Genomic DNA, 18,572 nt, shown 5'->3' on the forward strand with positions numbered 1-18,572 from the left:
AGATTTAGTACTTCCGGTTATCTTTGTAATCATACGATAGCGGAGTATTTGCATCCCTTTATCCATGTAAGTTTCCAAGTAATTTTCCGCAGAGTGCCAAATGCGATAGATAGTGAAGGAGGGATGGGTCTTCCAACATCCCAAGGTAAACGGGAGGTCGGGGCGATAACTGAATAACATGCCAGCAAACCCACCTTCAAGCAGTAGACAAACAGTCGCTTGTGTTAGACTGATTTTAAAAACACAGATAATGAAAATAACCAATTTTGCATCTTTGTTACGACGCTCAATCTCTGACTGAAGGAGATAACTGAATGTTGAAAGACGAGAGAGATCATCAGCCTACAGTTACTGTGCGGACCACCTGCATTGTCTGCACTACTTTTTGTCAACTTTGATTGCCGTGTATATGGGATACAATGTGTTGTTACCTGAAACAAATAACATTCCAGATTGACAGGTAATTACCACTGGCTGCTGTCTGTCTGACAGCGCGTGAGTTGAAATTCAAAGACAGTTCAGATATAACGATATATACGAAAATAATACATGAATTCACGCCACATCCTAAACGACTGACAATGGTGATCAGGTGTATATATGACTGTTTCTTTCTTGGTTGTTGTCACCGGATCCGAGTGGCACAGATCCATGTTGATATCACCCACATGTTACATAAATAGATATGCATATGTTGTGGGTCTGGTGTCATGCATTTTAACGCCTTCGTTAAGGTGCCGCTAGGCTCACTGTTTCGCCAGTGGAGTGGCTGCACTCTGTTAGTGGACAATTCATGCGTTGAGGTATTTACCAATGAACTTTGTGAAAATATGTTAATAATATGTGAAAAGATTTCATCTGTTAGTGAGAATGAACTGATAACCTCAGCACATTCAACCGCAAATACTGATTATTCAAAACACTGTTTGACGGCTTGGATGTATGTGTATCCTAGTGCAGATGCTTTTGACACAAAGTGAGTTTTGAAGTTCCACTTACCGTTATCAACAGAGTCTCCAGTCAAGAGATAGGGCAACTTTTGAGTTCAAGTTTTTGCGGGTACATTTGAAAATTTGTACTGTAGTTTCAAAGCACAAAATGTGAACATTTATTCATGGACAAAACAGTGGTACAGATGGCTACTTGACTAAGTATCAAGTTTTCCTGTAAATGTTTTTTTTTATACGGAAGCAAAACATAATTCATAAACATATTACATTAATTTAGGAAACTAATAACGCGTCGAGGAGGTATCAAAGAGTTTTGATGCCACAGAGTCTGATTCTGGTTAAGAAATTATATGTTTGGTTTTCAAAGGCAGTCAAGGGAAGTCGTACTGTAACAGTAGATCGTTATTCGTGTACTTCATACCCATTGTGGCTGCCTGAGTTTACGTGTGGATGTTTCTGTCCCAAATGACGACTGTTAAGATGGTAATACAAACAACAAATGAAAGATAGGGGAAGATTTGTGATCTGAAAACCGAGACATGAATATTGTCAGTGGGGAAAGAAGGAAAACAGAAGGATGGATGTGTGAGATCGGTTGCAGATACAGAAAGACAGGGGTATCACAGACTCGCTGCCGGAATGTGCACACAATGTTATCTGCGAAACTAGCATACTTCTGCCTTGTGTCTAACCCATGAATAACTCAGAAAATGTTTCCGAGTGTGTGACGTGTGACGTCTGACACAACAAATTCAGAAAATTCAACGAGGTTTTGCTGTCTCCACTATTGATTTCGACTAAGTGTGTAATTCACTTTGTATTTACATCAGACCTTGTCTTAGCCTCCACATTAAATATTACAATATAAAAGTCTTTATCATTAGAAACTGTAGTATGTGTGATGACAGGATTAGCTGATGGATTTTCATACGGATTTACAGAACATCTGGATGCTAGTGAAGCCCGTCAGTCAGTCGTGTCTTCATTAATTAGATACATAAGAACACGTTAACCCCACTGAAACACTGACATCCTTGGAAGCAACAAAGTCTTTTTTAACAATTTAACAATCTGGGTATTGTTAACAATTCACTGTTTTTACGATTAAGCATTGTACATTTTGTCCGTGAATATAATGTATTCATTAGAACTGTTATATCACATACATACGGAAACGTCCTAGTGCCACAGCCTGAATTTTTTTATCTCCTAATTAGTACTTAATATCTCCTAATTAGTACTTAATATCTCCTAGACTAGTTAGTAGATATAGACAATAAAAAGATGTTGTCATCAGTATACTCGTCTTATTATATTCAGCAACTTCTAAATGCCTCTCAAGAATCCCATTACAATGATGGTGCTTACAAATGAAAACCAATAAGTCCAATTCCAATTAAAAAGGCTGTTCCAATCAATGTTGAAACAATGAAGGCAACCATCTTGCTTCCACCCAGTGCAATCCTCTAAACTCTACTAAGTCCTAATTAGTAGATATTAAGTCCTAATTAGGAGATACTATGTACTAATTCGAAGATACTAAGTCCTAATTAGCAGATATTATGTACTAATTAGGAGGTACTAAGTCCTAATTAGTAGATATTAAATCCTAATTAGGAGATACTATGCACTAATTAGTGGATACTAAGGCCTATATTAAGTCCTAATTAGGAGATACTATGTACTAACTACTAGATACTAAGTCCTAATTAGGAAATATTAAGTCCTAATTAATAGATATTAAGTACTAATTAGGAAGTATTAAGTCCTAATTAGGAGATAGAAAAAAAATCAGGCTGTGGCACTAGGCGTTTCCGTACATACCAACTTATACATATGTATAATAGCTGTCAAAGACAATCTGACCTATCCATGGTTTGCTCGTGGATTGTGGGTTGTGTCACACTCTGTAGGAAGCACTTTAGACACAGTTCGGGATGTCATGTTCGTGTTTGTCTTTGTCGCGGTGTAATGCCTGATTATCATGAATGGCCTTTTATACAGTAAAACTGACTTTCAGTTCCATCCCAGACATATTATTAATATACAAGCGTCATCATATCTCCTTCCACTGGTGCAAGCACGTAGTAATGAATGGGTATTTGTGTCGTATGAACACGAAAGTTGTCCTACATGTAAACCAAAAAATATTTTGATCATTCACAATCAGTACAAAAATGTCCCTAATCATAAATCAGGGTTTAATGGCACATGCGTATATTCTGAGGGGAGAGTTCTTATGGATTAATCTTGTTTCTATATATTCATACGAATCTTGACAAATGAATTCGTAATCACCAGTTTTATGATTTATTATAAGAATCTAAACATAGAACCACTTCATCTTAATGTGATATAGTTTAGTTAGCGAAGTGATAGTTAAACAAAATGTTTTAAAGAATTTAGAAAACGTGACGGTTTGTTTCTATTGTTCCCATAGCCACAGCTTAATGCCACACATCCACACACTAAATCAATATAGACGGTGGGTCTGATAGCACGTTTAGTAATTCTGCGAACGTTTTAGGGGACCCCCAATATCAAGTGATGTTTTTTGTGTGATGACGAATGGTCAGTATATGAGATTATTTGTCCTGTTGAATTAACCTTATCAGCTTGTGGAATGTATGAGAGGTATCGCGGTGCTTTGCATCATACTCGGTGACATTTGAGATCAATTCTCATCTATAAAACAAGTTGATGTAAAAGAAAGGGAAAGGAATAACAAAATCAATGAATGTGTTTGTATCTCAATGTTAATTGATTAGATCAATATTTTAGTCATCTGTATCCAGCCAGGTAGGGAGTTAGTCATGTGTGTGGTGTACTTCCTCTGAGCAAGCAAGATCACGTGTGTATACATATTACGTCAACATGCTTCTATTCTTCTTGCGGGGGAGGTTTGACAGCCTGGTGGTTTAGGCGTTCGCACGACAAGCCGAAGACCCGGGTCCGATTCACAATGGGTACAACGAGTGAAGCCTACTAGTTGACATGAAAATAATTTCCAACCTCCGATTGAAGATCTCAACATATGTTTATACATTTATACAGCACATCGAATGATACGTTACACGCCGTATACAGAACACCGAATGATACGTTACACGCCGTATACAGCACACCGAATGATACGTTACACGTCATATACAGCACACCGAATGATACGTTACACGCCGTATACAGCACACCGAATGATACGTTACACACCGTATACAGCACACCGAATGATACGTTACATGGGGTACAGCACACCGAATGATACGTTACACGCCGTATACAGAACACCGAAGGATACGTTACACGCCGTATACAGAACACCGAATGATACGTTGGACTGACCTCCTCTTCTCTGCTCAGGAAGTCTTCACTCGCCAGGTCGAAGAGAATATTATTCAGCAGACTCATGTAAACAAGGAAACATGTATATTTGTCGCCGCTACATTCGGTCAGTGTGTTGCTTTCCCTATGAAAGCGATGGTTAGATACATTTGCATGCCAACATGGTCTTCTTTACAAAGCGTCACTGAGATAGCATCTCGACACCACATACAGATATTCACGACATTGACTTTCGCTACATCGTGATATCTGGTTTCTGACGGGAATCTTATCGGAAGTTCCAGACATCTTCATCGGTGGAATGTCAAGGCTGAAGCTTGCACGTATACATCCGCTGTTTTAATCCGTCATTGATACATAGATGAGGGACGATACTTAGTTTATTACAACAAAATTGTTTCCAAAACAAAGGATCTAATTGTCAAGGTAAAGTGGTTCTATTAATCCGCATTGTAAGACTGACTTAGTGTCAGCATGAGATGACGGCGATGAGATCCTTATGACCTCACGAAGTACTGAAGTACTGTACGTCGAATTCAAATGGACAGCCGCTGTTCAACTGTGGCGATAGGTACATGAATGTTTAGAGGGAATCACCATGGAAACAAGCTAATGTGTTGTGTCATACATAGTGAAGATGCATTATCTTGATTAAATGTATGAACACTCAACGTAAGTCGTTCGTCTTGTCGATAGGAATTGGAATGTATAACAAATGTTCAGGAATTAATAGTATGTAGTGTTACACTATTCTAGGTCATTAACAATCACTATCAGCTACCCATCATCGCGCATCCATGCCGATGTAATCATATCTGTACAGTAATGAGGAAATAGCTTTGTGATTTACGAGGCAGTTTGGCCCACGGTAATACGAGGTTACCATTACCATGACGTAAATCAGTTCCACTGTGACTCCACACACTTCACACACTGGTGAAGGAACTGTACGCGGAGAAAGAATATAGCATCACTCTTCATTGAGCAAACGTTAATTATAAATAACAGAAGGGTTTTATTAATCATAACTTGTCCAGAAGGCTACACATTGAAACCACAGATAAAACTCAACACTCCGGCTATATCACAAGCATATGTTTAGGACAAATGTGTCTACATCACAGTTTTAAGAGATGATTAGCGTATCGGATTTGTCCTGTAATGTTCGAGGCACTTCAGATATACTCTCCCCCAAGAATGGATGTTCAGTTAACTCAATACTCTCCATACTCTCCATATGTTCAAGCTGCTCTGCAGGAACATCCAAGTATTACCATTGTGTTTACCAAATTCTGACAAACTGAAACACCATTGACCCATTGCACTACATGCAGGTTCCTACAGCACACAACGAAGAAAGCTGATTTGTTTAGTAGAGGATCGCTATGGGGGATAGGGTATATGAGTGTGCATGTGGTTTCCGCTGCAGCTGGGTAAGACCGTATTAATAATATCCTCTGTGGTTTTTCTCGCTGAGACTTTATGAGGATTAGGGAAGACAGGGGTACATAAGCACATGTTCTTGTCTCTCTGTTGCTGCCACCTAGCGCGTACTGTTTGTTTGTAAGCATCACGTAGGAAACAGTAGCATAAACACACATGATAAATGTTGTGCAACGTGTGCCAGATACACCATGCCGAGACAGCTATCTGTGTGAGATAGTAGAAATTAGTCTGGGGCTTCCTCAGAATGAGGTAGATCTAAGTATATAGTAGACGGGCAATGAGGTGAAGTGTTTCCTTGCTGAGAGATGTTAATTACATTGGTTCCACTAATGATGTTGTTGAGAAGGTCATTTATTAGCGTACCTGTGTTTCAGATTAAAACACGACACATTACCATGGAGGTGGCAACAGTGTTGCAGCTAAACATCCCTCTCCATGAGACGTGCCAACCAGCAGCCAGGACCATTCCTGAATTGTAGAATCAGTAAAAGAAGTTGTTGTGTTGACAACTTGTATATATCGTCAGTCAAAACAGATTTCTTTTTCAGTATAAGGAGAAAAGATGTGAACTTTGTTTACAGATGATTTCTCGCATGAGAAGAAAGTAAGATATCTATGTGTAACTAGAGGTGTAACGCCAATTCGAATACCATCAACCAAAGAGCACGTTCGACTACGCACATGGTGAAACATGTGAAGCTTATTTCGACTTTATCCCTTCGTGATATGGTCAGACTGATGCCCCTGCTTATTATGTACAACTGTCAGTGCTTCAAACAATCGTTGAAGTAATGATAGCTGGAGAGGAAGGCCTGATTTAACGCGACGTCTAAGATGTTTACCACTTTGCTGAAACATTAATGCGCATTGTGATGAATAAAGTATGGTCAGTTAGTTTTAGGTTTCGAACTTTCAGCACAAAAACGACTTGCCAATCATACAATACCATAGACTCCTGAACGAATATCAACAACAATTGTTTTTTCGAGCCTCGATACAACAGAATTAGGTTCATGTATTATGTGAGAATTTGTTCCATGGAATTGTTCAGAAGGGTGAGCACTCTCCGTAGCAACCTCCTCCCCCCTCTACCGTGGCCATCTTCAGAATTTTCAAGGATTCTGCACTTGCGAAAATGGACCATAATTGATTTAATTAGTTCATTATAAAATTCACCGATTTATCTTTAACAACTGACAGAGGGTTGTTATTTAAGGTTAGTAGATTAAATTGTCTATTATAATCCCGACTGCTTTCAAAGAGGCAATTATCCCCGTGGTTACAAGAATTGGGCTTTGATGAAAAGGTTCACAACATCGTTTTAAACTCTACTTTGACTAGTCATGTAGAAGAGAGGCGAGGCAATCCGCTCTTATGATTTCAAACTATCCTTGGAGGATATCGACAGCATATTGGTAATACGTTGTTTACGACATGCCAAGTCGTTAACTACCATTGACCCAGCAGTGTGGTGTTATTCTCGTGGACTGTTATTTCTGTTTTATCATTGAGATATTGCTCTCAATCTAGGCACAAAGACATAAGCCTAAATGTAACATTTCGTGCATGTAGCTCACCGGAGATCAGTATTTGAGGGGATACCGTGAATGGCGAATTAACCGTAAACGACCAAAGAAAAAACCTTAATTTGAGAGACGATTGTCTCTACGCCCTTGTCTAGTCCCTCAAATGACCATATTTTACAGAAACAAACCGCTCATTAAAAATACAATGAATAGGAGCTCAGAGACCTCCTTCATTTTGTAGGCTTTCTTGGCTATGTTTGTCAATCACTGTTTCGTCACCAGTGCTATACTCTCGGAACGCATTTACTGCTAATTGATCCCAATGTGATCATATGCCGTAAACACAAATCAAAATCCTCTATTTCTGACGCCAAGCCAGGATCACTACTGGCATCGATCAATATTAAAGCGAGAAGACAAAAATGCAATCCTGTTTCATCGTTTGCCATTGTCTTTCAGTACAAACTCCATCTACATTATGTTGAAAACACGTACAGAAAAAAAACAAACAAACCACATAATCAACGTAAATATCTTCTAAAAGCCATTAAAAGTCCATTACACGATTCCGATTAAATCCCAGGCATACATGTGTTAATAACATTTCGACTAATGATAATACTGGATTATTCACTAAAAGGTATCTGCCACCACTGGTTTCCTTGAAACACGTGTCGCTAACACACTGTCATTCAAAGGCAGTCAGAAATATGAAAAACAAAAACAAAACAAAACCCAAACCGACACGGAAACATTATGATGCATGATAACTAAGGAATACATCAAACATCATCGTTGTCATTGATGCGTAGCAGCTTGTGGTAAAATACGCGTGTTGAAGGCTACATTGTAGTGGCGATCCGGACCTTGTCTTCCGGGCTTCTAAAAGTACATTAAAAAGTGTTAAATGTTCCCATGCCTGAGTAATTTTGACAATTTCATGGAGGAAGGTACAGACCAGAAACAAAACGAGTTTAACTGTCGGTATTAGGTGAAAAATTAGAGTAAGAACAGTTACTGAATCTCAAAGAAATGTATTCAGTGAGGTAGTTACAGAAGCTAGTTGAGTATCAGACATGAGTACCTATGGTTCAGTCATACAGATTTTGTGTGGTTGCTTATCAGGGACCACGACGGTGACAATGCTATATTGGAATTACGGCTCTTTCACACTGGATGTTTTAAACTAAGATTTCGACGTTCGAGGTGAAAACTGTGATTGATTCTATTATGAGATGACAATGTGTCCACAGTGTTTCTTCATACCAGGCGACTTCTAGTTCCGTTGTCCTTATTTGTGGCTTTCACATGTGCCAACACCGGGATTAGGCCTTCACGCATAGTCGAAAAGGATCTCTTTGATACATATTATCATAAGTTCTGTTCCCGACTTCTCAAAACAAAGTTATTTTGAGTATTTACCCAAATCTAAGAAAACACATTTTCCAGAATGAACTGAAATCGATGTTAAACTCAAACATAGTAGACAATTTGGATTTGGTGGAGAGATTACTTAAATTTTAGACTCTCTTAAAATTTACATTCTATTTACACATATAGGCAGCATGTGTTGAAAAGGTTTCAACAGTCCAGTACAGTTTGAAATGTGAGTAAAACCATTTCTGTTAACCATCTCTTTTCAGACATTCTCAACCCTTTTCAAGTTTCTCCTACCCACAGTCTGAAGAAGTTGCCAGTGATCTGATTTACAAAGCTTCCTTGGCCGCTCTTGTGCTAAGTCCCAACTCAACATTCTTTAGAAGAATTTCATGGTTACTTGATAAATGTTTTGCATTATTCACACCCCTTTCAAAATCATCTAAAAATCCCTTTCTTTTATCTTCTGCTGCCATGTGCTACATCACGGGAGATAACTCTGGATGATAGTGAGGTTTCTGCTTAAGCCTACAAGAGTTGCATCCAATACCTTCTACATTATGTAACACCTATGTTAAAATTCTATTATAAGAAAATAAACCGCGTGTTTCTCAGTAATATCTAGGAAACCTGTATGCATTCAGTAATAGTCAAGGAACTTACACAGATGCAGCACTTTCACATAAAACCTACAGGCTATCCTAGAATCCCATATATGGATTGGGCCTATACATGCTTTGAAATTTCATCTTGTCCTACGAGAGTAGATAAATCTTATTCATGCATTTGCAGCCTTGGACCAACGCATGCGGTTCCAAATTTACGTACAGGTATCTAGATACAATATATGTATCTCCCAAATGTATACCCGACTAAAACACGCCAGTTATGTGACACTTACTGAGACATGAAAGTATACGCCCGGAGCAAAATAAGGTTACCATGGCGATTTTTGTCCTCTAAATCCTCCAAGAATTTGTCAATATTTGTAGTAGGTAATCAATGATGTGTTATGCACACATTTCACTAATGAAATTACAGTTCCAACTCAGACTTTTCTCTTGCTAAAAAACAGAAGCTTTCTCCATTACAGTCAATCAAAATTTGCAATCGCTGCTGTCATTGGATCATTCTTTATTGGAGCGGGTCATTAGAGAGCGGTCTCTCGGGGCAATATGTGCAATCTCGTGTTTAGAGCTCGGTTTTAGAGCGTTTGCACTCGAGTTAGAAATATACGGGATTCCACTTGGATTATAGTCTCCCCGAGAATACATTACAGCTTAGAACACCATAACTAGACCCAGATTATGTCTTAAACTTTGTGCCTTTGGGAATTTGATTTTGTTTTTGAAGTTGCGCTTTTTACCAGAGATGTAGTTTATAGTTGCATGTGCCGCTCTAACGCGAGGCCGGTTCGGAGCAAGGTTCACGGTGCCAACGGCGGGATGAGACAGCTCAACATGCTGCTCAGTAGATGAGAGGATTACCTTCGTAGTTACGGCATGCATGGACGAACATTTTGGCCATTGTGTCGCTGGTGCCAGGTGTTTCCTGCTACTAGTCAATGCATGACGTCAAATCTTTCATTACAGTCTTAGAAACATATCTCAATGATGCAGGTGTTGATCTCTCTCTCTTCACGTACATGTATACTTCCTTCGTTGACATGAAAACATCAGTCTATTATTTCTTCACATCATTATCAAGCTTCAAACAGATAACGACAGGTAATCAATGCTCTTGAGGTAATTTCCGGTTCCTACATAGGACAGACATCACCACCAATCAACCCCCTTATAGCCCCATATGCAATCGCTTGTTACGAGGCTGGGATCTTTTGAAGTGCAGTATTTCTACTTACCATGGTGTCACAGGTCAAGCAAGTTCATCTCATCTTCAAAGCACCGTTCGCCTTTCCTTTGGCTGGTACGGAAACAACATCTACAATCAATAAAATAAGGGCGTGTTGACTGGGTCTGGTTCAGTGTGATTTCAACACATGCTCATAGTACAGGTGTGCGTGTGTAAGTGCGCCTGTCAACACAGGATACGACGGGAGTGCAGACAAAGGTGAAACAGGTGGCATACATTATCATCAATTGTAAGAAGTATACACGTTAGAACTTTTTATCAAGTGTCCACGTCAAATAACCAATGTTGACATGCTATGATGCTGTTATTAATCTGTCTCTTCTGGGAGTATTATCATCACGACTTGTAAAGTAGAGATAATGACACGGTCCAGATGTTCCGCTACAAGGATAGAGATTTGGCGTGATACTTTACAGAAATACACTTAAAAGAGGTAAATGTTGTTACACAAGAAGTCGTTAATCACACAGCCTTTGAGCAAGATGTTTTACCTTGGATGAAGGATGAACGTTGTGTTCGTGTACATCGCCTGCACACAGACATTAGCTGCAGAGTTCCTGGGATGTGGTTGATGATATTGATAGTTCTCAAGCAACCATCTTAAAAACATTTTGAGAAAATACGCTTTCAAAGAACTCTCCGTTCCTTAAGGAGACAGCACCTACGATTGAAGTTTTGGAACCCAGTTAGTTTAACTTTTTAAACGTGGTTTCAATTGATGACCACACCGTGAAATCTATGAGTACTGTAGATATTGAATGATGTAATCCTACAGTTTAAATGTATATTCACGATCTACAATTTCATCTTAGCATGCGGTTTATAAGAAGACCATGTGTAGGTTTGCTGGAAATATGTTGCTTAGCTCTGAAACTAGGCTGCTGTTGCTAACAGCGAACCACCCCGAAATCCGTTCAGCGTGAAAAATCTACTGAATCAGGTACCACTGTCAATGGTATCACTTTGGGGTGTTCATTCAGTTAATTATCTTTACTTGTTGCCATATTGTGTTCCTGACTGCTCTCACTCAAAGTCTTCTATCCCTACCTGAAGTGTTGTCAGTTGGTCATGGCGTCAAATATTATTTTCTATGTCGGACATGGTCGCCTTTTCACCAGCAGTTTTTCCTAATAGTTTCACTGGAGGTTCTAAGGTTATTATGCTCCAAAGGGGGTGGAGTGGACAAAATAAAGTAGGTTCCTTCCCGAATCAGGTTGACCTCTGCTCTGATTCTGCACTGATCATTTCTAAATCTAGGTTTTGAAGGACACCTTTCGAAACCTCATATCAGGTTAAATTTCGACCGTTGTGTAACCTAGATGTTGAAATGGTCGTCATTTAACCTGACATGAGGTTTTGAAATTGCCAGTAATTATGACTGATGCAACTTTGCGTTACCCATCGTAAAATATCACATTATTGAAAACTTCCAATCTGTAGTGACGATAACTGGTTTCGAACCCTCACCCCTCCGGTTTTGGCAGCAAATGTAACCCCTTGGAAAAACCCTCTTCCGGGGGTTGAGGTTTGCTACCAAAAAGCTCGTGTTTTATCCTTTACATGTCGTTCGCAATTACTTTCTGTGTACATGAATTCTCTAATGTTCAAACAGATAACCACGTATATCACAATGTAAGATGCGCCTCGGTCTATCAGAGAAAGTCCGGCATTATTACAAACCATATCATACTTGCTCAACTATAGATGGGTTTGCTAGATCGATCCTAGTCAAGTCAACAAGCGAAGACCGACTATGTTCATCTACTGTTCTTATCGAGTCCTTCTCATCCAGAGAACTTTCTAGACGCTCGCCCAAGATGCGCTGTAACATTAAACATGTTCCCCAGCCAAACACACACACACACTGTTTCGCCAAAGGCAACCAGAAGCTGATGTTTAGGAGTTGTGTGGTGTTGTTATTGCAGAGCCCAAGTTAAAGTTTAATTTTAGCCAATAACACGTAACATAATCTCTTTCAACGGTTGAACCGTAATGACAAACTAGCCAGCTAAATGTGATATTGTCAGTAAAAGCTGATCTCACACCAGTTCGAACTCTACGAACAAAATCTAGGTAGAGCGCATATTTGTTGGCAAGTTTCCAGTTCACGGCGCTGAACTGCTTCTTAGAGCTATAAACTCCTTCCACTCAATGGACCTTTACCCATTATGTTCGGCTAGTGCCCTCATACTGCAGTATATGCCATGAAGCCATGACGAAACATACACATATAACCGATACTTTGTACTGAATGTTCTCCTGTATGAATACGGACAGGTAAATATGAGAACAGACAACTACACGGCACCAGTGAAGTATTACTCAATATATATATTTACTCAACCGTGTGTTAGAATACACACGAAGTTGTTTGATCATTTTGATGTAATTTATTTTTCAACCTGAATTATGCCATATCTTTCCATCTCACCAGTAGTGCTGGAACACGTATAGGGGGTTAGAGGGGCCGGGCGATGAGGTAGGGGTGGGAGGGACAAAACCTAGCCTGGTAATTTGTTAAAATGATCCATCACTCCGAAAGGTATGCGGAACATATTGACCTAAAACAATCCACACACTTTTAGGAATGTTTCCGCACATTAGCAGCCAATCGGTTATGTTATATCGTCTGTTCATACTTAATTTAACCGCTGTAATGAATATTACACATATCCAAAGACAACTATTAAAATATTTACATACTTTCACAATGTGCGCGCATGTGTGCGTGTGTGCGTGTGTGCGTGTGTGCGTGTGTATCTGTATGTTTGTGTCTTGTTATGGATATTGCAGTGCACCTCTTGTTTCATGTGATAGTTTGAACAGATATTGATTTTTCATAGCTATACATATGTTTCTTGGGCTACCAGCGAGAAATACTACATTTGTTATCGATGACAAATCAGTTTTTCCTGTATGCTGTATGTTTCATCCTATCCGTAAATGCACATCTAGATGAACGCATGTATATATCAATTTATTCAGGCAACATGATCGGTGGAGGAGAATGTGGAATGTGTTAATTAAGAGATATTTTATACACTTTGTTGCTTACAGTTGTGGTCGAATGAAGCTGAGATACTCGGTAATTACACATTTCCAGGCACCTAGTATCAGTTCTATTGTGCCATTATGAGAGGGTGTGGGATACAGAGGTCAGTGAAGGTTTCATCCAGTCCCTCTCATATATATATATTTGGTAATTGGGGTATTACTGGGGCAAATGAGACTTATTCATCAAGGAATCATCAAATACCAGTACATACACGTACCTAAATATCGTTCAACATATGTGACGCTAGTGCCTTTCACTGACCATGAAATGAGTTCTCGTTATAAAGTCGAACTGCGGCAGCGGTGAGATTGCAGTGTATGCGAATTGTGGTGTTACTGAGTACAAGGGGTTGGCCTTCTAGTTACTACTGCTGGTGTGGCCTAGTCAGTTCAGAATTACCAAATTCACGGAAATTTCAAACATTATTTCACATAGTTCTATTCAAACATTTGTTTTTTGGACCCTGTGCAGGATAGGACAAAAGTCATCCCTCAATCCACGGGACTTTTGTTACAGATGTGACAATATTCATTATCACGTCACAAGCCAGTGTGAATAAAAATCAGTTTGTGAAATGGTTGACTTCATCATTTACACATCTGAGTGGAACACTGGACAAAGATATTCAGACACGAAGTAGGTGTCTCAACCATGCCCCTTACTGATCTGCTTCTATATACACATGAGTAACAATTTCTGTTTCGATTGGAACAAGCTGCAGCTGAGCCATGATTTGAATCGTTGGTTGGTTTGTTGGTTGGTTAATGTCGCACTCAGTAATATGCTGTAGTGTCTACTTTTCACCCGGGCCTAGGTAAAATCAAGATCTTTCAAGGAAGGTGCTAAAAACGGCATATAACACCTGATGTAAAATTGTGTTCCACAAAGTTTATAACATTTAAAGCCTTTTAACACTGGCACACACACTTCAGCCATAATAACGACTAACACTGAAACACACACACTTCAGCCATAATAACGACTAACACTGAAACACACACACTTCAGCCATAATAATGACTAACACAGAAGCACACACACTTCAGCCATAATAACGACAAACACTGAAACATACACACACATCTGCCATAATAACGACTAATACAGAAACACACACACTTCAGCCATAATAACGACAAACACTGAAACAAACTGTTTTTAATGACAGTGAATGTGCATTCAGGTTATGTTTTCATGAAATATCCAAACATTTCTGAAGTGAGTGACTGAGTGAGTGAGTGAGTATGTTTTTACACCACCTTTAGTAATATTCCATCAGCACAAGAAATGGGCTTCACAAATTGTACCCATGTGAGGAATCGAACCCGACACTTTGGTGTGACAAACGAACGCTTTTACCACTGGGTGACTCAAACCCCACCCTCGAAGTAAAAGTACCTGATTTTATACAAATATTGAAGATACGGCCTCGTTCAACGCAACGAAAAATCACAAAACGCCAGGCATAACTTATATTCCTCTTTATTTATATTTCATGTTTCAGACGATAACATCAATGATAAATGTTTCAAAAATGAATGTCGAATAACGATCTAATGGTCAGTTTCAGGACTATATGCAAGACTGTCACACTGCACATAATCGGTTACACACTCGCCATTAATACTGAGTCAACATTTCATCACTGTTCATCAGCAGAGAGGGAAAGCCCTGTGTTTATTTCTCCACCGGTTTAAAACACTATGATAAATAAAGTCATGAAACTGGTTATTCTGTACTGTAACTGAACACGCGTTGCTTCTGGACATTGAATTTTCTGGCCCTGGCTCAATTACTCACAGATAAAGATCCATCGACCCAACAAACAAACCACCAAACAGCATTTGCTGAGGACAGACATGTGCTTATGTGTTTATGCTGCGGTCAGGAATGACGACGATCATTATACAATCGACTTGGCCCCAGAAAATCCAGTGATTGACACCATGGACACTGACGTACAATGGCATATATCTACATAGTGCGCAAGTCTGATTACCAGAGCCGGTTAGTCGCCTCTTTCGACAAACTGAAATGATGCAAATGTAACAGTCAGTCTTTATATCATATTAACATATACCCCCTTGCAACAGCAGTGAAGTTCACAAATGTCTTAACCTACAGCACCTACTGCAAGTGTCAGACTCAGCAACCAAAAAACATTGTAAACTAATGGCTGGGTTACTGAGGCGCAACCATGTTGAGTAGCAGGGCCATTTATAAACAAAATAGCAACGCTATACAACGACACTGTTAAATTCACATATGCATAAATTGTACAAGTGTATTGAAAAGCAGATCTGTCCCTTTTGACGCCATCTGATATTGGTGTACACGAGCACTGTATGCAATACATGCTATTTGGATGATAATTTTCTTTACAGCATTTTCAGTATGTAATCATGTTAATTAATGCTTTATAGTAAACGAGTATCAAATAATGGGCATAATAATCACTCCTGAATTTACGTTTTTAACAATTTTGAAATACAACCCCTTCTGTTTGAATCAGTCAATACACGCCATTCACGAACTCAGCATTTTCACAATTGAATGTGTTGACCTTGGTATTAATTCTCAAGTTCAAAATACGTAAGGTTGCATTACTGAATTTTGAATTTATGTTGAGATACATATTTACCACTATGCTTGCATCATATTATTTCTTCACTATGACTGCAAATTTAGGTATTTGACCGGTTTCTGTTCTTCTGTTCACATTAAGATACAAATACGTGCTTACGTTTCGATACAGAAATATAATTAACAGAAATAGCACAAAGTTGTACATCTCAATGAAAGCCCCATGTCAAACCAGTTCGACAACATATCTATGGACGTCTTTGATATAGAACCTAGTTACTAATTGGCTTTCCTCTCCATACTTCAGAAACTATACTAGTTTGATAACAAAAATATAGTTCTTCTAACTATAGTTATATAGTTATCTTCATCTGCTAAAAGTGTGTGTAGTTCCACACAGTACAAATAATGACAACATGATAACAGATGTGTGTGTGGTATACGTGAGAAACCCGATAGTCCACATGTTTCATGATTGTGGGCTGTGACGCAAAATGATAACTGATGAAGATAAGTGTCAATGAGTGATGCAGATAGTGATGAATAAGACATCAAACAGCATTGGATGATTTTAGACACGGGATTCTGCAATTTTCGTCATCATCCTTTGACAAGGATCGTCTGAGCTCAAAATACACTTTATGTCCATTTCTGACAGATTGCTTCATTGCAGCGTGTTGTGGCGGTTTCCTCATTGTACTTTGACGGCGAGGAACGCCTGTCTCGTATGTTGACATGCTCAGTTTACGGACAACCATCTTCTTGAGGCAGGAACAGAATGGGAACCATAAATAGAACAGGCCAGCTAAGTCTGACTGAAAGAGGAAATCACAGATACATTATTTATTTCAGTAACATCAGCATGTACATATATTTATATGTTTTAGGATGGATATGATTGTACAGTAAACGTAAAACTATGTGATATTATTTAAACAGTAGCAAATCAAGGCGGATTTACTGATCTTAACACAGTTTGAGTAAAATGGCCTGTCAGTGTACACAAAACTGTACTGTATGGTTAGAGTGAGAACTTGAGGTGTCCGTAAGAATGGATAATGTGTTACCCCATCCAACTGTAATACCCCATAAACGTTTAACACCTGATAAACACCAGGCTACCCCGAAATGGACTTCACACAATGTACTTATGTGGGGAATCCAAACCGACCGAACGCTTTATCCCTATCGTTCCCACATTCATAGATATGCGCAGTCTTGTAATGGTTGTATACAACATCATATCAATGTTATAGTATCTATGATGGCACATAAATGTAAGCATCCATTCTAAGGGCAGCGTAGCCCATAATGGTTTGTAACAGAGATACCATGGAACCGAGCAGCCTCCAGGTCAAGACACATAAAGCCAGCTAGCCTCAACGTCTACAATTTGGCGAAAAAAGGAGATGTTCAAGCGCATATTATTTTAGAGTGAGTAAGTGAATTTACACGTTACTGTGTAGAGAGAACGTTGATTATACACTCGCCAGTCCCGTAATACTCATTACGTAGGAACACAATACATTAGGGTTGACCTAATCGACTTAATAGACTAACAGAACACCTCAATAGCCATGATATTTAGGTAGTTGCCAAGAAACAGGGGGAAAGGGTGCAGGACGCTTACAGTATTGAGACCTACCGAAATGCTGCCATGCAAAATCATAACGTTAAATAGTTATGATCGTTAGTTAAACATTACGATTTGGCAAACGCGTACCATCAGTATGATGGAAGATGAAAGTGTGTATACAATGAAAAGGAGACATAAAACCATGTTTAAACTGCTTCAGTTTAGATACAGTATTCATTCAAGGAATTGCCTTGGTAATGATACAGCGATAGAGGCGTTTAAACCTGACTTTGCTGCCATGAAACAAGACCTATTCACATATACGAATAATGGGTCATGGGGGTTGGAAAAAAAATAACAATAAAACCACATCCGGGTACGTGTTTTGATTCTCTTGTCTAAGATATCATAACAATATTGAATCAATTTCAATTTCAAATAAAAATAAACGTCAATCTTTATAAAAGAATACCCAGTCTGCAATATTCCAGAAACAGTATATTATTTGAGTAAAGGACAAAATAACTGTGAACTTTATGGGGATGAACACTGCAAATATGTGTGTCTGTGAAAGGATTAAGTCTATAAAACGTAAAAAAGAATGCTTCCATACTTACTCTAAAGCTGTCATTTGTAAATCCATATATTATCGGATTGGCGAAGCTGTTGGACATTGCCAACCAATGAGCAAAGTAGTAGATGGCAGTAAAGAGAACTTCCTGTTGCTCCGACTTATACTCCAGCAGATGGGGGTTGAAGTCTATCACAATAATGAATGTATGAAGCGGGAGCCAACACAATCCGAATATACACACAACTATCACCAGCATTTTCACCACCTGAAA

The 18,572-nt window shown here is 38.9% G+C and overlaps 1 protein-coding gene across 1 annotated transcript in view; it reads right to left on the reverse strand.

Moving 5' to 3' along the window:
- Positions 1 to 15,034: 15,034 nt before the first annotated feature.
- LOC137284271 (prolactin-releasing peptide receptor-like) overlaps positions 15,035 to 18,572 on the reverse strand; it is a 45,818-nt gene continuing 42,280 nt past the window's right edge. The window contains exons 2-3 of the mRNA XM_067816020.1: positions 18,345 to 18,566; positions 15,035 to 16,966 (exon numbers count right to left, since the gene is read on the reverse strand). Coding sequence (XP_067672121.1) covers positions 16,703 to 16,966; positions 18,345 to 18,566 — 486 coding nt within the window. The 3' untranslated portion in view covers positions 15,035 to 16,702. The remainder of the gene's footprint in view (positions 16,967 to 18,344; positions 18,567 to 18,572) is intronic.

This window comes from Haliotis asinina, chromosome 5, assembly GCF_037392515.1.
Source record: "Haliotis asinina isolate JCU_RB_2024 chromosome 5, JCU_Hal_asi_v2, whole genome shotgun sequence".
Classification (NCBI taxonomy): Eukaryota; Metazoa; Mollusca; class Gastropoda; order Lepetellida; family Haliotidae; genus Haliotis; species Haliotis asinina.